The 21,847-nt window shown below is 35.4% G+C and overlaps 1 protein-coding gene across 1 annotated transcript in view; it reads right to left on the bottom strand.

The window, feature by feature from the left end:
- The window catches only part of ADGRV1 (adhesion G protein-coupled receptor V1), a 508,055-nt gene that overhangs the window by 446,384 nt on the left and 39,824 nt on the right, over positions 1 to 21,847 (bottom strand). The window contains exons 4-11 of the mRNA XM_026498632.4: positions 21,111 to 21,206; positions 18,515 to 18,619; positions 16,344 to 16,457; positions 13,577 to 14,142; positions 12,957 to 13,227; positions 12,240 to 12,569; positions 5,073 to 5,249; positions 2,702 to 2,925 (exon numbers count right to left, since the gene is read on the bottom strand). Of these exons, the coding sequence (XP_026354417.4) occupies positions 2,702 to 2,925; positions 5,073 to 5,249; positions 12,240 to 12,569; positions 12,957 to 13,227; positions 13,577 to 14,142; positions 16,344 to 16,457; positions 18,515 to 18,619; positions 21,111 to 21,206 (1,883 nt within the window). The remainder of the gene's footprint in view (positions 1 to 2,701; positions 2,926 to 5,072; positions 5,250 to 12,239; positions 12,570 to 12,956; positions 13,228 to 13,576; positions 14,143 to 16,343; positions 16,458 to 18,514; positions 18,620 to 21,110; positions 21,207 to 21,847) is intronic.

Raw genomic sequence — 21,847 nt, 5'->3', positions numbered from 1 at the left:
CCCCCACAAGCTAGTAATGTTCACTTTATGGGAATTTCGCACACTGGATTCTTTGCTATTGACAAATGCTAGCAAGAGGTTCAGCGAGTTCCCACTTAGGGAAGATGACCCCATGGGCAGCCAGCATGTCAACACCCATTGAAGACATTCTTTTCCAGGCCTGCTCCAAGGCGCTGGGGCCTGCCAAGCACTGTGCAGGCTCGCAAGCCACAGCAGCTGAGCAAATCTCATTCAGCTTGACTTATAATTACTTAGTAGCTTTAATAAGGTTTTTAAAAAAACAAAAATCTTCATCCTCAGATCTAAAGCCAGTTGTTCTTTGAAAAAATTAAAAAAACTAAAAGTAAAGAAATACATACCTTTCATCATTTGCATAGAAATATTAAGAAGCCATAAGATAGCATTTTATCTTTAACTTTGACAAATATTACTTAAACAGAACTTCATCTCAGGAAATCTAAATACTTTTCCAAATCCCCAATCTAATGCATTTTCAAACAGCCTTGAAAAACACATGTCAACATGCACAACCCTAGGGCTTCATTTTTAAGGTCAAATGACACTATTTATAAATATGGGGTTATACACCACATATATGAAAATTTTTCTGAAATAAACTGGCAGAGTGAAATTTTTTCTGATTTGGGGAAAACTAAACATTAAAATATTTTTAACTGGTATAATACTGAAAGCATCAACTTTTTAACTACAGAGCAACTTTTATCTGTATTAAACATAGAGAATTTGCATTTGAATTTGACTTTAGAGAAAGAGTATAATGTACCACAAGAAAGTGTTAATTATTTTTGTTGCATTATTATATCATAACATTGTAATAACATTTGTTATCATTCAAAATTTGCAAAATCGAGATGAGGTTTAGAAAAAATATGTCATTTTAAATCATAGATATTATTCTGACATTTATTTAATTAAATATGTCTTAGAACACTCACATGTTATTTGCTCATTCTTACTCATGCACAATTGAGATAATATAAGTAAACACTATTGCTAATTGAATTAAAATTAATATAAATTGAATGAATTTCCTGTATTTGAAAAGAGAGTAACCAATAATTTCTGAAATACTCTAGCCCAGGATTTATACTTCCTTGTATACTGTTTTTGCCCATAGGAGAGAGAGAAATAAACACTTAAAAATTATATTTAATTAACTTAAAGGTTTATATGACCAAGTTAAAAAATGACTGTTTTGAAAGGACATAAAAAATATTCACTATAAACTTTTGAAGGTGAAATTTGAAGGTGAAATCATTCTTTAAACACTTAGCCAAAGCAGAAACTCCGCTAAGAGTTTCTATGAATTGCTATATCTTTGGTTTATAAATACTGTTTGTTTTCTTTCTTTCTTTTCTTTTTTTGAAGACTGCCCATTGATTTAATAAGTACTCAAACCTAACTAAAAGAAAAAAGTACATAAGTGAAAAAATGATAATTTTCAGTTTTCATTTACATTACATTTCACTGATTTTTAGAAACAATTTGAAATACCTTTCCTTAAGATTTAATGTGAAATACCTATTAAAAGCGTAAGTCATTTAGACAGTGTGTGTCTGTTACATTTGTCATTGCTTTTTTATTTTTTTTTGTTTGTGTGCTTTGTTGTTGCTTTGTTTTACTTTTTATGTAAAAAAGGGAGTAAACAGAATGCAGCTATGAAAACAAACAAAATACACAGCAGACACTTAGTAGACTTGTTCCCTACATTCTGTACTTTTCTTTGACATAAAAATAAAGAACAGCTACTCATCAGGTTTATAGGTGTTTACACAAAATACCTACAAAGAAAAACCTGATGGTAAAATATAGAGGGGATCAGGGGTTCCATAAAATAATTATTACTATTTCAGTCCTAATTAATATAGTATAATATAATGCCAATTGAATTTATCTGTGATTTTTATTGTTTATAAAATATGAATTTTGCAAAGCCCTCCAGTCACACTAACCTTCTCTAATATGTATCAACTTTAACATAGGAAATTGTAGCAGATAAGCTTGGTTTTGATTTTTTTTTAATTAACTGACATCAGTTAAACAGAACTTTTTTTCATTTTTGGAGGTTTTCTGAATTACTGAAAAAAAATCTCTCTTTGAAAGACTCTAATATTTTCCTAATATAAATTATCCACTGAGAAATGTTAAGTAAATCATTATTATTACTGAAAAACACCTCTTAAATTTCTATTTTTGATTCTCTGAAAAAATGTATTATTTAGTGTTCAAATTCTATGTTAAAAAGAGAATTTCATTATATGAAGATTAACTCTTTCTTTTTACTCACTCAAAAAAGCTCTAATCCTCTCCCCTACTGAAAATGAAGCAGGCAGAGCTGTTTGCTTAATCTAACATTTTAGATTTGTTGCTGCCTACTTGTTTAATATAGCAACTTATTAGCTATGCTTATGTTATATCTGATACTTTCCACAAATTCTCTCTGTAATGTTTCCTCATAATGAATAGCAGGGTAAAAGTTCACTATGTCATAATATTCACAGTCTAACCAGAGCCATCAACAAAAAACAGAAAAGTCAGAAGCTTAGCAAAATGTTATCTATTCAGTTTTTTCTCTTTATACGGAGGAAAGAGCTAAAACAAGAAACAATATTATTTCAGAGAACTCAGACATATAACATATACATGCTACTAAATAAACATAACCTAAACAGGTTATTACCTGTCTAGAGAAAGTGCTACCGTCTCATTCATTTCCGGTGTGTCATCAGCTTTGACCGTAATGTTGATTGTTGTGTCACTTTGCCCAGATAAAAACACAACAGAGCCATTAAAGGGACCTATATCGTCCAGGGTCACTGCTTTTGAATTAAAGCCAGAGGGCTTCAAACTCCAATAGACAGTAGCCTGACCATCAGTTCCATCCCGATGTAAGGGAATGTATACCTTATAAAAAGAAAAAATGGAACAATTTCTTCTGAAATACATGCTAACAAATTACGTAAGATTTTCAGTTAGTGCATGCACATGTTATTATATATGTATTCTGCATAGAGAAACCAACTATTAAATGACCTTAAAATACAACTGAACGTACCTTCTCTTTAAGCATAAAAATAATTTTAGATATAACTATTTTTAATAGTTTTTGCTAATCAAATTTATCTGCAAAACCGCTCCTACCCAAAAATATCCCTAACCTGTGATTTGTCTTAATAAAAGGCAAACAATCATGAAAAATGTAGAACATGTTGGCTAAATACTAAATTTCCATCAGAGCTTCTCCAAAAAAAAAAAAAAAGAATTAATGTTATATCACAATATAAACTTTTGTAATTGAAACTAGAAAATTACGAAAAATTCATCTTAAAATGATGGAGGCAAAAATAAGAAAATAATAATATAAATAAGAACAAGAAATGTTTCTAACCACAATAAATGCAGTAGGAATAAAATGACATACTCAAATCATAGTTCTGGGTGACCTTGGGCAAGTTACTTAACCTCTCTGACCTCAATTTCCTCAAGTGAAATGAAGCTAGGGCTTCCCTATTTTGCAAGTTTGTGGAGAGGATTAGAGTGCCTCTCCATTGTATAAGCTAAGTAAATGGCAGCTATTATAATAATTCTGAAACAAATTATATTTGATAGTTTTAAGTGCAGTGAATTTCAAATATATAAAATAAAAGGATCATTGTAGATAATGATAAAGTTTTTTCAAATAAAGAATATAAATGAATACTTAATGGTAGATACGCTACTCTTTTTAAGCCCCTAAAAATGTATCTTCTTTGTTCTTTGCTTTTTAACACACCCCATGCTGAAAAATGGAAGATATTTTCCTCACTAACCATTCTGCTACTTTGACTAGGATGGTCAGGGCTGGAGACCAGTGAGCAAAATAAGATACTTAAGGAAGACAAAAAAATTAACAGAGGGGTGAGCCCTTAAGTCACCCTGAGGGAGTGGCTGTGGCCTGGGCTATGGATGGGACAAAGAGAAAGAGAAATGAGGGAAATTTCCACCCTTTCTGTTTCCCAGAGGGAAAGAATGCAGGTTCACAGAGCCCAAAACTTTCCCTCAAAACTAATTTTCCTCAAGGGAAAAATATGAAATGGTAAATTGACAGCAGATAATGAATAAAAGCAATCCACTCTCCAAATGTTTTTAGTTTTTTAGTTTTTAGAGGGAAACAGTGTATAAATAAAAAATACAAAAAATGAGAACCATCTTGAAAAATGAGCTGCTCTGCCAATTTATAGAATCAAATATACAAACAAAGGAAGTTGCGGATACCATATTTTGACATGAGACTTTGATAACAAAAACAATTCTCCTCTTTTCTGATCTGAACCCCAACCCATTTTAAATCAAATCTAAGTTATGAGAGTCTTCGAGAAGGTTTCAGGGATAGACCGTGACTCAGGTAATGGTAAAGCTGAAAGTCAGAGCTATCCCTCGATAGATGGCAGGAAAATTCAGTCAGGGTAGGGGGCAGGTAGGGGTGCTATATATGTGAGTGTGCTTGTGTGTGTGTGTGTGTGTGTGTGTGTGTGTGTGTGCCTATAAAAATTTACCCATATATGTAATATAAAATTTCTCAGATTTGGCATTCCACCACTTTACCACCGCCAACTGGAATGGCGATCCAAGTGGATCACTTCCACTGCCAAGCACAGAACCCAAGGTAGCCACCCTTGTCTTGCCTGAGGCAAGCATGAGGAACACTAATAAATGGAATAGGTCAAGGATACCTGCAATTCATGTGACTTGGCCAATAAAAAAAAAGAAAAATTATGTTTGGCTATCACTCTCGCAAATGTCATAGCACTATCTAAAAGCATCCACATCAAAATACCCAATTCTGGCCATGAGCAATTAATTCTAACTTTATTCTAACATATATGGCAAAAGATGATGGAAAAACCACATATGCATCAGTTACTTATATCAAATGACATATTGAATACTTGCTGTAAATGGTGAAGCTTTTCAAGATCTGTTAATTCTGTTATGTTAACTCTAAAAAAAGGAAACTGTCTATGCCTTATCTCAGACTCACTAGGTCCCATCAATAAAAAAAGCCTACTTACCACTTCAGCAGCAGAATCTTCTGGTTCATGTAAAACAACTGGAAGATTGCTAATGAAGCCAATTTCTCCATTTGCGATGTCTGGAGTAACCACTAAAGAAATATTTTGGATTTCCCCAAATCTAGGACTTATAGATGGGATTGGGGGAATTATGTTCACCAATTCCACAGTTTCCAACTATAATAAACAAACGCAATAAAAAATTTAAAAGAACAGAAATTTTTAAATTAAAAAAAAAAAGTTTTAATAGCATGGGGCAACAAAGTAAATATGTAAAGGTCACAAACTTGGCAACTTCGTCTCCTTTCAGTCACCATCCTATTTCAACCTCCTGCACTGGCTTCTTGAGTTTGTTTTTGTTTGTTTTCTCTCTCTCTTCAGTTATTATTCCCCAGGGTTCTTTCCAAGCCCTTTATCTTATAATGTCATGCCCTCTCCCTAATAATCTCTGGATCTCTCCTTTGAATTCCAAATCTTTGTAACCAACTGCCTTTGGACATCATATAAATGTCAGACAGACACCTTACAGTTAGAATGTCCAAAATAGAAATCACTATCTCTGTTCCATGTCCCCTCACTACTAACATCAGTACCATCCACTTTTTCTCCTTATCACCTGTACCCAACTACCTTGACCTTAAAGCCAAACTGAGAGTTGCCCACGTCTCATTCCTACACTTCCACCGACCCACACCTCCAATCACTCACCCACTCCCTTTCTATGCCAGAGAAAATTCACTATCAGAGGATCGTTCAGAGCTCCAAATGTAACCTGTCTCTCTGTTTAAAGAAAAACAGCATATGTATATAACACGCAACATCCCTGTGCTTGATGAACACGACCACTGGAGTAACTTCCACAGCGTTCTCATCTAGAACGGCCTCCCTTCATCATCTCACAAGTCCAAAACATACCCACTCTTAAAGGCCAGTTAAATCTCCCTCTTTCATGAAGATTTCCTGTTATCTCCAGCCCTTTTTACTTGATCTTTCTGAACTTCTACAACTACCCTTCCTAAACTTAGGACTTTATCATAAATTTCACATGTTGCTTGCTTATCATCATTTTGTGTGTTTCAGACTTTAACCTCCCAACAAAGCCCCTGTGAGTCTGTGTTCTTCTCAGCGTTTTCCCAGGCCACGACACGGACCCAAAACTGCAGCTGACACAGGAAATGCCTGTCGACTCATCCCTCCAATACAAAATGAGCTCCATAGGAATCCTGGTATATCACAAACCTTCAACATCTTAATATTCTAACTTTCCCAAATTCAACTGATCAACCCATACAGTGTTCACTTGAGCAGTATAGGAATAGATAATCATTACAGAACTGCAAAAACAAAGATTTTAAGCTGAAAAGCAATTCTGAACCTAATAAGATATTATGGATCTCCCACTCTTTAGAGCCCTCTGTTAGGCTTTGTGATGTGGAAACAATGCTTATAAGTAACCATCAGAAGAGACTTGTGATTTAAACTGATTTTCCACAAATGTACAGGAGTATTTTTTTTTTAAAGATTTTATTTATTTATTCAACAGAGATAGAGACAGCCAGCGAGAGAGGGAACACAAGCAGGGGAAGTGGGAGAGGAAGAAGCAGGCTCACAGCAGAGGAGCCTGATGTGGGGCTCGATCCCACAACGCCGGGATCACGCCCTGAGCCGAAGGCAGACGCCTAACCACTGTGCCACCCAGGCGCCCCGTACAGGAGTATTTCTGATTCCACACACAATGTCACATTTTATGATAAATGATATATATTTTAAAGGCAAAAGTAAATGCCCTTTTAAAATGTCACACATTTTGGGCATCTGGGGGGCTCAGTTAGTTAAGCGACTGCCTTTGGCTCAGGGTATGATCCTGAAGTCCCTGGATCGAGTCCCGCATTGGGCTCCCTGCTCAGCAAGGAGTCTGCTTCTCCCTCTCGCCCTCCCCCCTCTCACTTTCTCTGTCAAATAAATAAAATCATAAATAAATAAATAAATAAATAAATAAATAAATAAATAAATAAATAAATAAAATGTCATGCATTCTGCTTTAGAAATCACATATGGGAGGGGCACCTGGGTGGCTCAGTTGGTTAAGAGTCTGACTCCTGATTTCAGCTCAAGTTACGAACTCAGGGTTGTGAGATAGGGACCTGCGTTGGGCTCCATGCTGAGTATGGAACCTGTTTAAGATTCTGTTTCCCTCTCTCTACCCCTTCCCACCCCAGTCTTCCCCCATCTCTAAAAAATAAATAAAATAAATATTTTTAAAAACAATTTTAAATCTAAAAATCACATACAGGAGAAAAATAGGAAAAACTCCATATTTGGTAAAGAGTCATTTGAGTAAAAGAAAAAAAAAAGAAATTAGACTGACACATTTTGCCAAATATAGTATGTAGACCAAGTCAAGTAAAATAAAACATGAAATTCTTTAGTATTCTGCATTTACTTTATAAAATAAATACAATGTAAAGATAAAGAGTAAAAACCACATATCTGTCATTTTTTCTAGAGAAAATATATATACATGTAAATTTCTACTTATCTTAAAAATATTACAAAGAATAAACAAATAAAATATATATTTTAATGTATATATAATGTATATATTTAATTTATATATATATTTAAATGTATATACAAAATGTGTATAAATATAAGGTGTACATTGTTTGGAGGCAAAGATGTTTCTAAAATATTTGGTCATGTGTGAGAAAGCATATGTTTGTGAATGAACACTCTCATTCCCAAACATTCACAAAGAGGTAAACTGATAATACTATTTATCAAAACTTTCTAAAGAGAAAGGAGGAAAATATATAAGTTATATCTTACATTTATCAAAAAAAGCTATAGAATTAATTCTAAATATAGGATTTTTGAAAAATACAAAGAAGGAAGATATAGAGGCTATGAAATGAACTGATCAAAAGGAAAATGCTAATTTTCCATGGCTTATTTCCTAGTCTCTAAGCCTTTTTGTCTGGGTTCCTTAAGCATCTGCTAAATCAAACTGCCCCATTCATAAAGAGTCGTTCTTTGCTTTCAGATGGTTTGCAACTGGGACAGCACATTAGCAAACCCTAAGCCTGCCAAAAGTTGTATCTCAGACTAATGTATTTAGCTGAGAGGGTTCGTGAAGAATGAGGAGCTCATGTCTCAGATTCTCCTTTCTTCAGTTTCATTCAACTTTCCATGCAGATTCTGATGCCTCCTATTCTTGAGTTGCTCATCCATTATGTACTACACAAACTACACAACCTTCTAATTTCAACCAGCCTTCCAGAACCTACGGCTGTTTTGAACCTCAAGGAATTGTGTCAGTGACTAATAATGTCTTTTTCCCCCCCTAAACTGTTAAATTAACTGTCTGCACTGTAAGACCTTTTGTTTTTTAACTGAATACAGACAGATAAAGAATTGAGTCTGGAATTAGTGGTACAAACACATTTTTAAACTGGCATCACCAAAATTCAGACAAATTACACACTTCTTCGAGTTTTTCCTTACTTTTCAAGTAGCATCAAGAATAAATTCTGTCATGTTCATATACAATGCTGAAAATAGCTTGGGTAATATTTGACCCATCGATGGTTTTTAATAAGGTTTTGTTTACAAAGAGATTCTCTGCAGCTACTTGGATAGAGATACTAGATATTTTCAAAAGACTTAAAGCTCAATAGAAAGGTTACTAATACTGGCACAGATACAGGCAGGTCTGTATCCACAGTAAAAAGTGGTCTTGAGGCAGCGTAAGAAAAGAGATCAGAAAGCTAAAGTGGGAACAGGAAAGTTTTCCAAAACTCAAAATCAACATTACTGCATCATCAGTCCTTAAACTCACCTCACATCACTACAATGACTACAAGAACGCCAGGATGCCCAGGCCTCCATGAAAGCAAAAGTAACTGTGTAAAATCTTTGCTTTACTTCACTTGGGTTAATAATTTGGTTCTCATACCACTTGTGCCCTATGCAAGACTGGAGAAGGGAGAAATGAATACTGACAAACCTTAAACATGTTATGAATTTAAATGTCTGTGCTCCCCCAGAATTCATGTATTGAAAATTTAATCCCCAGCATGATGTCATGTGGAGATGGGACATTTGGGAGATAATTGGGTCATGAGGGTAGACCCCCATGATGCGATTAATGCCCTTAAATGAAGAGACGCCTAAGAGCTTACTTCCTGTCTCTCTGCACTAGGTGAGGACACGGCAATAAGTCATCAGTCTGCAAACCAGGAAGAGGGTTCTCATCAGACACTCTCCATGCTGGCACCTGATCTCAGGCTTCCCAGCCTCCAGCACTGTGAGAAATATACGTCTGTTGTTTAAGCCACCAATCTGTGGTATTCTTTATAGCAGCCTGAACTAAGACAATGTATATTAATGAGAGGGCTCTGAATCCAGAGGACACTGACAGCAGAAAAGGCAAAGGACAGAGCTGACACCAAAAATAAAAACAAAAACTCCATGAAATTCTTAAACTCGTCTTGACAAGTTATTATCTCCCAGGGACTCTTGAAAACTGCTAAGTTTGGGAAATGCTACCCTAAATGCAAACTGGTGAAATTAGTTATGCACTTCCATGTATTATTGGGACCAATCTTAAAACATTGTGACTTATTTTTTATAAGGCCAAATGTATAGTTTTTGTTTTGTTTTGTTTTTAAAGATTTTATTTATTTATGTGACAGAGAGACAGCCAGCGAGAGAGGGAACACAGCAGGTGAGTGGGAGAGGAAGAAGCAGGCTCCCAGTGGAGGAGCCCGATGTGGGACTCGATCCCGGAACGCCAGGATCACGCCCTGAGCCGAAGGCAGACACTTAACGACTGCGCTACCCAGGCGCCCCAAATGTATAGTTTTTTAAAAAATTTCTAAATATATCTCCAAACGTGTTCTGGTAGCAGCATTCTAGTCCCTTTAACTTCTTGTTCAGCATGGCCAGGGCCATGGGCTCCCCCACATGCTCAATTCCACTTCTCAGATGCAGATGCCCCATCTGGCCACTCATGTCACAAAAGCATCCCACAAGCCACAGGAGAAGCAGACACACTGTGTACAAGGCCATGTTCTCTTTACCCATCACTCCAAGAGAAATTCAGGGGTCCCCCAAGAATGGGTTATCCTCATAGACAGAAGTATGCATCTCATAAGTTCTCCATTTGGAGGGAACACAAAATACCAATAACAATAATAACAAAAGATGAAGAGCAGAATCTCTCACCACCAGAGGCAAAACCTTTGAAAACAATGGCAAAAGGTCTCCCTCTGGGTACACGTATTACAAAAAGGCATTCTCCATATACTGATAAATCCTATATCTCCACAATAGGTCACCTACTAGACCCCTGGATCGGAAGTCCTCAAGAAAGACACAAATGGTACAAGCATGAACAGTGGCCCAGCTGAAAACAAACAGAAAAAGACAAGGGTCTTCAGAATAAAAGGGCCTACCCCCATCAAGTGCTAAGCAAAGTGGGACACAGTCCTGTGGAATTCAGGACACCAAGAAGATTTTTTAAAAAGCTTTCACGGTTAACAAGCAAGTTATCTAAAAACATAAATAATGTCTTTCCCTCAAATTTCTCATCAGCAACTGTGCTATAAGACAATACCCTCCAAATTCTGAAGAAAAAATTTATTTTTATTTTTATTTTGGGGGGTGGAGAGAGAGAGAGGAGGAGGGAGGGGGAGAGGAAAAGGGAGAGAAAGAATCTCAAGCAGGGTCCACACCCAGTGTGGAGCCCAACACAGGGCTTGATCTCATGATCCTGAGATCATGACCTCAGCTGAAATCAAGAGCTCGACGCTTAGCCAACTGAGCCATCCAGGTACCACGAAAAAATCATTTTAATCTAAAAATTTCTACCAAGCCGAACTATCAATGTAAGTGTGAAGTTTTGTTTTTAGCTTCTCAAAAGACTCAAGAAGTTTACTTTGCATATTCCTTTTCTGCACATGTATTCAACTGAGGAAGATTTACTACAACAAAACCCAAACACAATCCAAGAAAGAAAAAGCAAGAGATCAGGAAAATTCAGGAGCTCAGTAAAAACTATCTCACGTAGCAGGTGTGAAGCAAGCACAGAAAGCAGTTAGTACGGCTAAACTCACCATCCAACATATATAAGACAACTGGAAGCTGTAACGTGGTGAGAATGACATATAGAAAGGGAGCAGTTAGAAATACTAGAGAAAGCAGCAATAAACCATAAAACAAAGTCTAGGCAAAAATATGAGACCAATTTAAATGTGTATGATTAAAAAAATTAATGGATTATGAAATTTCATTTGATATATATTTCGGTTAGCAAAGTACGTGGCGATACAGGATTATAAAATCTTTATCAACCCATTCATACTATTTGAATCTGTACTAAATTTTTTTACATCACCAAAATTTGATAAGCATCCTTTATTGCTTTCTAATTTTCAGAATCAACCAATACCAAATGAATGGAAAACATAACCATACTATCACAAGTGAGTGCAGATTTTTTTTAAATTTTGGCAATAAAAATAACGTTTTGGTTAATAAAAGTTAAGAAAGAAAAAAGACAAAGTGGAAGAATACATTATGGGGACCTAACTTCTTTTTATTAAGTAGATGAGAATCCAAAGATTCTATCTATAGTTAATAGACAAAGAAACAGATTTTTTTAAGTATGTTATTTAAAAATATCTGCGCCATTTTTCTCATATTGCTTTTTTTATTTCTGAAATGTCTCCCTTGCTGTAGCCATCATGAAAAACAGTATTTACCCTACAAATCCCATTCCTATGTCATGTTTTCCCAAATCAGCTCAAAAGAATGTTGGATCTCTTTCTCCTTCTCTCTCTCAATCTTCCCCCTCCCTGCCCTCCTCCATTAACAATTTGTGTTACTCCATTACGTCCTCCATTAGTTTCTGACCTGCATTTCAAGTTGGTGTACTTTTATTATCACCTGATTAAACTATTAACTTTAGTAGGACCCTTGTTTTATTCATTCTTATACAGCTTAGGAGCCGACACAGTCTCTTCTTGGACTCCCTCAACAAGTTTTAGTAACCAATGGTAGCATCCAAGCCGTCAATGTGGGCAAGATAATGGTTAGTTAACTCTCTCACAGACAAATACATGTACAGTCAAACCAAAGTTGAAATTGTTCTAATCATTACAGTACCTTTACTAGAAAGTGGGCCCCATTTTGAAGGAATGCATCATTTCTTATTGGTAATTTTGTGGTGACTTGGATTTTTTGTTCTGGAAAAATGAGGTTATTTCTCCTGGACATATTTAAGATGCCATCTTTTGCTCGTAAAGGGTCCACAGCTCCAGGAGGAATATAAAGGGCAGAATAAAACATCTTCACATCTCCTTTAGTTCCTCCTTGTCTTGTAAAACTCAGGAATAAATATCGTTCACCCGGGCTGCTTTCAATCTTCTGGTTTTCCATAGGAAAAAATGTTATTAGGCCATAAACATCATCACTATCCTGAATGTAGAACAAAAGCTGCAGATAAAGAAATAAAATATTAAAGTGTAGAATTCTCATATCTGAGAACACAGAACTGCTAATTTTCTAGGCTAGTCTGATTTTTAATATTTATTTATATATCATGTCTAAAGATGATCACTTTTTATATGTGACAGAGTAAAAGATGAATCAAAAATACATTTGGCAACTTTCCTAATTTATTGTTTGTGGAATTTTTTTGAAGAGTAAATTTTTTATTTACAGAACAGACAATCTTGAGCAACGGAAACATACATCATTTCTAAAAGCAGTGCTCTTCCTGTTGCATCCAACAAGACATAAAAGTGATTTGTGTGATCAAATTCTTTGGCTCTTTTGTAACACGGAAATATTCACACAAGTAAAGCATAACAACTGAACTACCTCTGCTGGTTCGCTCACTTCTGCACCTCCTCGTACTGTATGAGGAAGAATCCGAAGTAGATAAGCTTCTGCCTCTTCTGGAAGATCATCATTAACAATAGTAAGAGGAATTGATGCCAACATCTGCCCTTGTGCAAAATAGAGAACTCCAGAACTTGGTCTGATATCTGCTGTTACTGGTGTGGGATCACTGCTATTCCGTGTCAATTCCCAGTTCACAGAAATATTCCCGTGGGTGCCACCATTTCTAACCACTGTAACTTCTTCAAATCTAGAATTTTAAAAGAAATATATATGGTCACATATTATACTGTGTTTCCCTTAGCTGAAATTTTTTCAATGTCAAACCGGCTATCAGATTTTGGTAAAAGCCGAATCCATATCACAGAGAATGAATGCCTGTTTATAATATGAAGGGGTAGATATGTAGATGTGTCCTGGGAACCTATCATAATGTGAATTCCCTTACATATTTAAATCACTCTAAAAATAAGAAAGAAAACAGTGAAACCATGGTGGAAGACATGACACAGTTCGACACTATGTCCAATAGCACAAATACTAAAACACAGAATAATATACTGAAATAATTGTAGTAACAGGTTTAAGATAAACCATACCTTGATGTTGTATCTTCATCAATTACAACTATCCTTTCAAACAAGATACTGTTGAATGACAGGACTCCATAAGGTTTGTCGTTTGGCTTAATGGTGATTTGCACAATAGAAGGGCCTAATAGCACAGCATCTCCCTGCAAGGTATCTTTTAGTAATACAACATGAAATGATTCCGCAATCTCTGGAATGGTGTCATCAACTATCTGAAATTTTAGATGTGATTCATGAATAAAAGGTGGAAAAACAATAGTTGGGGTTGCCTGAAGATCGATGAAGTCTAAATTTTGCTGGGCATGTGCTGTTGAATTCCCAGTTATAATAACATAACTGATTGAAACTTCATATTCATCAGATCCAATCAGATGCCCATTGTCATCTTTTCCACGAACCACTGGAATTAGGAGTATGTGGTCTTCCTCTGGGACCAAATAAACATTCTGAATGAATCTCACGGGACTATCATTTTTCTTAATGATTATCTCAACTGAGCTCCTAGAGGTGTTGATCTCAGCTCCTCCTTCTACACTTTTCAGTTGAATCAAAAATATTTCATCATTCTCTGGTACCTGTCAAATAAATATAAACAGTAGCAAAAATATCAATAGCCAAAACATCTGCAAAGAAACCAAAGTATACAAAGTTGCCATGTTTCAGTACAAAGAAACAAAAAAAAATGTAACTGAAGGGAGTAGAGAGGCTTGTTTAATAATAAATATTTTAATATTAAAATATTTTCCGAAGTACATAATATATTTTAAATAGGGAAGTAAAAGTTCACAAAGCAATGGTATGGACAGGTATTAAAGTATAGGTATAATGTCTTTCAACCTTGATCAATCTTTAGATAACACTAATGATTTGACAGTAAAACTGGGCATAAAATTTTACTAATTTTATCAAATTGGTAGAGTCAGAAGTAGCATGATAGTAATCTAATAATATATAAGAATATCTAAAAATAATATTTTATAGATATATAAACAGATAAGATATATAATATCTAAGAATCTGGAAAACTACATTAAACATCACATGCAAATTGTTAGTTTCCAACATGTGAATTATTCTTGCTTTTCTCTAAATGATTTCTAATTCGAGAGGTAAACATATACCAATCATATGATTTCCAAAATACACATCATGCCTCTGGAGAACAAGCTATAAGAGTCACTATCAGACAAATGCTGACATTGTTAAAGTGAAAAAAAAAATTTTTTTATTTTGCAACTGCACAGAAATCCTAGGGATAATCTTCACTATGCTGTTTAAATAAATTCTGTTTTATGAATGAAAGGGAAAAAATAAATCTTTTTACCTCTATCAACAGCAATATAAAAGGTAAGGCTATGTATCTAAAAAATGCTGTGATTTGATTGATGATCTTTTTATTGCCCAATTTTACTTAGGAATAATTGACAAATATAATTGTAATATATTTTAAATGTACACGTGATGGTTTGATGTACATATACATTTTGGAATAACTGCTGAGATCCAGAGAATTAACAAAATCATCCCCTCACACAGTTGATTCTTTTTGTGTGAGTGACCAAACACTTATGTTCTACTCTCAGCAACTTTCAAGTATACAATACTGTATTATTAACTGCAGGCACAATGCTGTACATTAGATCCTCAGATGATGATCTTTTAAGTTTCTAGTTAAAATGTATAATTAATCATTGTCCCAAATTATAGCCTTTTCAAGGATATAAAAACAAAAGGCTTTTATTAGCTTAGAGAACCAGATGAACTAGAGTTATCGATGCTACCTAATATTTTATTTTTTCAAGAGAAACAATTTCTAATAATGTTTTCTAAATCATTTGTTTTTCTTCTCTTGGGATTTGTTGTGATTTGATTTCATGATATTTTTGTAGCAAGGTCAAGGGATGGTTAAAAATTCCCAGGTATTTTTTTTCTCTCTTTTTTTCTGACAATATTAAGATTATTTCATTAAAAGTTATGTTTTCTCTCACTTAGATCACAAGAAATACCCTTGCACATTTTTGTTCAAATCCATCCCCTTCTTAGTTAAGTCAGCTGTGTCCTATATCTCAATCCTTGTTAACTTCAACGTGACACATAGAAATAACTAAAGCCTTCCTATGATTGTGAACATGTAAAACATCCAAACAAAAGAATATCAATTACAGTAGAATTTTCTTTGCTTTCATAGTAAAATACTTATGCTGGGTAGGTAGTACTATACCTGCTCAAAACAGAAATCACTAACAAAAATCAATCATCAGGTTTACAAAATGCTTAAGTTTTTGTACTATGTGTAGTTGCCGGTTATATTTGGGCTCATCAGCTTTTTTTTTTTCTTAAGATTTTATTTATTTATTTGACAGAGACAGAGACAGCCAGCGAGAGAGGGAACACAAGCAGGGGGAGTGGGAGAGGAAGAAGCAGGCTCCTAGCGGAGGAGCCTGATGTGGGGCTCGATCCCATAACGCCGGGATCACGCCCTGAGCCGAAGGCAGACGCTTAACCGCTGTGCCACCCAGGCGCCCCTCATCAGCTTTTAGATACACCATTTTATGTGAAATAAATTAGATAAATATTAATCAGATATATTCCAAAATGGCTCTTTACAGCTAAAGTATATGCTAACTAGTTAGTACAATACACTAACCTTACATAGGACTATGTTCTTGAATAATTTCAAGTACTGAACACAATTGAATGCTTGACATAATGATCTCCAACATGTCTGTACGACAGGCAGAGTCCCTGTCCATTGAAGCATTTAACGTTCTCTCACCTCATCATCAAGTACTGTCAAGTTATAAACTACTGTTGCTCTGCCAGGGGGGAAGGTGATATTTCCTTTAACTGGGCTCAAATCTTCCTCAGGTGGATTTGGGCCACCCTCTACCTGCAAAGAAACACAGAGAGCCATGAACACACACAAAATATTTCACAAGAGTAAGAAAGTTATTACTGTGATTTTAACTGAGAAAAATCTGCAATTCACTTAAAAAATGTTCTGAGAGAAGAATTACAAAAAACTGTACGTAAGTCTGTCCTCCTACTCAATAGTCAAGGCCTATAAGATAGTTATAGATCTTGACTATAATCACATTAAACTACATGGTTTCTAAGAGCTTTCTCTTTTTTTCTCAGCCATTATATGAAACCTGAGGAAAAAACATATATCTTCTTGAGAGGAAGGTATTCAAAATTGGTAAATTCTCTTAAGTAACAGAATCAAACGGCAGTACCACCACTGACTGTATAACGTTGGGCAAGATGTTAAACAAATCCAAGGGACGCCTGGGGTTCCGTATGCCTTTGGCTCAGGTCATGATCCCAGGGTCCTGGAATCGAGTCCTGCATTGGGATCCTTGCTCAGTGGGGAGCCTGCTTCTCCCTCTGCCTCTGCCTGCCATTCCCCATGCTTGTGCTCTCTCTCTGACATATAAATATATAAAATCTTTTTAAAAATTTAATAAACAAACAACCCTGAGAAGCACTTTCCTCATCTTTAAAATAGGCATAATAATATCCACTTCACAGGCTAGATGTGAAGACATAATAAGATCACTCCTTTTGAAAAGTACTTATTAAGTACTCTGTGCCTGATCTCTTTTACATGCTAAGGGTATAGCAGTGAACAAGCAAACTCCCTACCCATAAGGACCTTACATTTAATGAAAGGTAAAAATGATAAATAAATGTGTATTTTTCAGATGATCATAAGTATTATGGAGAAGAAATTAAGAAGGGCACAAGGGAGACCAAGTTCTGGGAGGAGACGCTGGTTTTTATATGCAGTCAGAATCGGTGTAAAGCACTTATAACAGTAAAAGGCAACATTAAGTGATCAGCAAATGTTAGCTATAATTATTTCAACAAAACAAAGTCTCAAGACAAGAAAGTAACTTCAGACATCCAGAAAGTAACATTCAAAATTTGCAATTTTGCCTTATCCTTTCCACAGCCAATTTTTTTCCCAATTTTTTCCACATTTGTTATTAGATACATTTTCAAAAATATACTACCTAAACACATATAAGTCCATGAAACAAATCCCTAAGGCTTCTTGTGTAGAACTTGCAAGACCACTGCATATTTAATTAGTGTTACCATGTTTTTCATGCATTATTCTCTTATGCCATTTTATTTTTTTATGCAATTAACATAACCATCATACAATGTAGGTCTCCATGAGCACAAGAAGAACTCTCCTATGCTTCAGAATTATGTTATATAAATCCAATTATCCATTTTATTGATATTGCTATTAATAATTAAGATAGAAACTGGTAAGATAGAAATTAATGCTCTAATATTTGAAAACAGCATATGAACATGTTCTAGATATTATAAAACAAAAATTAGTTGAAGATTTGAATATGTATCTCATAAAATAGCAATATGGTGACACACTGGTGTGCATACAGTCGGTAAGTAATCAAATGGAAGGGTGACAACTAGCACCCTAAGAAATGTGCCTCGCCCACAACCTATCTTATTCATGTCAGATGCTGAGACACCTATGGACCTCCATGGTGGAGCGCGACTGCTCTTAATGCATCCATTTTTTTAAATGGGGAATGTAAATGGGGGAAGACCGGATACCAAATAATGTTACATAAGCCTAAGTAACCCACGGGCATGTTTAAAATTTATTCATAAAGCTTTGATTTATTTTATAGAATTAACATTATTATTATTTTATTTTATGGTTTATTATTACCACCCCTGTATATAAAAAGATACATTGTGTTTCATGGTACCACAGTACATGCAAGCAGCAAGAAAAACATTTTTTATTAACTATGAAATTCTCAGATAATAAAATATTTACTTCTATTTCATTTTTATTAAGGGTCATGCTTATTATACAAAGGACCTTGATTTTTTAAGTTATAGCCACCTGATATGAACTCTGAAGCGTTACCATTTAAAGTAATTTCAGAGTAAACTTACCTCAAAAGTCACAGTAACCATTCCATAAGTTCCTTTTTCTCTGATGAGAGTAAGAGGTACAGATTCATTTCTGCCCCTGGGCTCCCTCACTGTGATTGAAAAAGGCTATTGGGAACAGCAAAGACAATCAGGCACTCATCAACCAGAAGTAGAGGTGGTGCAAACTGTTACCTTAGAAATACTAAACTTACAGAGAAAAATTAATCCACATGGTATCCTAAGAATGTGGTACATCCTAGCATTAATTAGCTGTAGCTAATAAAAATGCTTGAAAGGTTAAAAATAATAGTGTAAAGGGAACATAAAACTAGTCAGGCCAAAGATGCAAGTTCTTGTCCTGATTCTACCATCAACCAGCTATTCTGCTGAGGGGTCTTAAAAGGTTATCTAGTTGAAAGATGAGAAACTCAAATGTTCACAGGGACCCAGGATGTCACAAAACCAAGTTGTGTCTCCACCCCAGAGCAGCTCATTGGGACCACCCACTGGGAGCACCACCAACAGGCCTTGCTCCCACCCACTATGTCCTCCTCATTGACCAGCCTGCCAATGAAAAGCAGAGAATCGCTAATGATTTTCAGGACATGATCACTGAGGGAAAGAAGCCAGCGCTTCAAATGCTGAAACATGCTGGTTTGGCTGCCTGAAACCAGGCCTAGAAGAGGAGGAAGAGGGAAGCAGCCAGGTGCATGCTAGCTAGGGCTGCAGTGCCCATCTCTCCTGGTGACCCCAAGCCTCAATGTCCCTATCCATAAACGGGGATCAGAATGCCTGTCCCAAGGACATCAAACATCATCATTGTTATCTTTATCATCAACATAATCATTATCCAGGCCAGGAACCGAAGCCAGCCTATTTAGCAACTACTGTGAGCTCAACAGTTAACTGTTTTATTTTAACCACATGGGGCAGGTGTCCAGTCAGGGGCTGCCTGGAAGCACTGCAACCACAACAGTCAGGGACCTGGGACCAATGCTAGAGACCAGAATTCATTCCCAGAGGCTAAGAGGTAGCACGGGAAGGAAGGAAGGAAGGAAGGAAGGAAGGAAGGAAGGAAGGAAGGAAGGAAGGAAGGAAGGAAGGAAGGAAGGGAGATTTAAACAAGTCAGTATGAGGTCAGGAATGATAAATTGGGCGTGAATATAGAAGAAAGACAGTAAGGAGAAAAATTAAGCAATTAAGAGAGCCTGCTTCATAATTAACTAGTAATTCCCTATCATTTAAATAGAAATGACTGATTAATTAATTTAATTAATTTTATAAATGACAATATAATGGAGGTCACAAAGTGTCTACTATATTGACATTATCCACATCTTTTTTAATAAAGATACTGCAATTAAAAGATCATATTTATCTATAGCCTGCCTTGTTTCAGAGATAATTTAGGGTAAGAAAATGACATACAGTGCACCAATTGTAGCAGCGATCTAAATTGGAAAATAAATAAAAAGTTGGGGAGTATCACATCATCTTTTAGCAATGATAATTAGTAACATGATTCAAAAAGACTCAGTATCAGGAAGGTTACTGTAGTCTAAAACTTAGTGGCAAAATCCAATTGTATCCAAGATAAATTTTGTTTTAAGAGCTGAAAACAATTTCTTTCAAGGGGGGGGAACCTGTCTTGTGCATTTGTTTCTAAAAATAAAACTCTCTGAACATAGGACTGGCCAGGGACACAGGAATTCGGTGATCTGGGAGAAAAAAAAAAATGAACTCCTGAGCAAAACTGATGGGGATGATGAAGAGTTTTAATCTTTAAGAAATATTAATAAGTAGGAAAATTTCAGGGTAGGGATTGACTACAGAATTTTTAAGAACTATAATGTCTTCATTCTAGTCAATTTTGAGTTTACTATAATAAGTTTTTCTCATCTCCCAACTTTCAGAGAAGGCTGACAAACAATATTCTCTTTAAGTGGCAACTGAGGAAATCAAGCAAAAGGAACTGGACTACAACATCTGCTACAGACTGAATGTTTGTGCCGCTCCCCCCTCAACCCAAAGTCATGTTCAAATCCTTAGAGGTGGGGCCTTTCGGAGGTGATTAGGTCAGAAGGCAAAAGCTCTCGTGAATGGGATTAGTGCCCTTATCAGAGAGACCCCAGACAGCTCCTTTGCCGCTCCTGCCCTATGAAAGCACAAGAACACATCCAGGAAGCCGGCCTTGCCGGACACGGGTTCTGTCAGCACCTTGATCTTTGACTTCTCAGCCTCCAGAACTGTGAGAAATACATTTCTGTTGTTTTTAAGACACCAGTCTACAGAATTCTGTTACAGCAGACGGAACCAGACTAAGACAACATCCAAGCTAGAGACCATCAAAGGAGGTAATGAATGAGTCAGGTGGAATGATCAGCAGGAGATTAGGACAAGAGATGGCCATGATCACGAATAGGCCTCCTCAAGCTGAAGAAATCTAAGGTAGAACAAATGAACAGTCTACAAAATGTGGGACATGGATGCAGCTCGAGTGAATTTTATTTAAATATCAAATGGCAGGATGATACCAGGTAACATCATGAAAAATAACAAAAAAAAATTTAATAACCATTATCTAGCAACTACAAGATTAATCAAATTGCAACCATACCATATTAAATGAAATTATTCCAAAGGCGTTGTCATTTGATAATATTGTCACAGTCACAGTCCTTGGCCATCCAAGTTTCACATTTGCTGAAGGTTTCTAAAATAAAAGCCAAAGAATAAGTTAATAAAATTAAAAATAAGAGGAACAGAGAATCATTTTAATAGAGTTTCTGTCTTTATATAATTGTTCAGAATATGAATAAAAATACAAGTACGGTTTTAATGCAGATTAAGAAAATATATTTAAACTAAGTCAACATGGTAAAGAAGTCCCAAATAAAAACTGCTTTAAAAGTTTAAAAAACCATTAATCACTGGCTATTAAAACATAAATCATTATATTAAGTAATCACTGGCTAGTAGTGCTATATTATAATTATGCTAATGTCATTACTAATATAAAAGGGAATTAAGTAAGCAGTATGAAATTCTATTCAAATATGATTTTTTTCTTACACTATAGAAGGTGCTGAAGCTTAAGAATTATTTATTCTATAAATCATAGAACCAAACTAAAGATAAAATATTAAAACATCTTTTTACTCAATAAGGGAAGAGTTTTCTACATTTCTACTGATATTCAACAGCAGCATAAAGGAATATGCAAAAAAGTAATATTCAAAAGCAAAACAGGACTATTTCAAGTATCATTTTCATAAAGATTTTACTCATACTGACCTAATCATTCTAAAAAAAATTCTCAATGCCCCTCAGAAAAATTAACCAGAACAGTGTTAG

Source organism: Ursus arctos, unplaced genomic scaffold (assembly GCF_023065955.2).
Source record: "Ursus arctos isolate Adak ecotype North America unplaced genomic scaffold, UrsArc2.0 scaffold_5, whole genome shotgun sequence".
Taxonomy (NCBI): domain Eukaryota; kingdom Metazoa; phylum Chordata; class Mammalia; order Carnivora; family Ursidae; genus Ursus; species Ursus arctos.
Note: the sequence above shows the minus strand (reverse complement) of the source record. Positions and strands in the feature narration are given on the sequence as shown.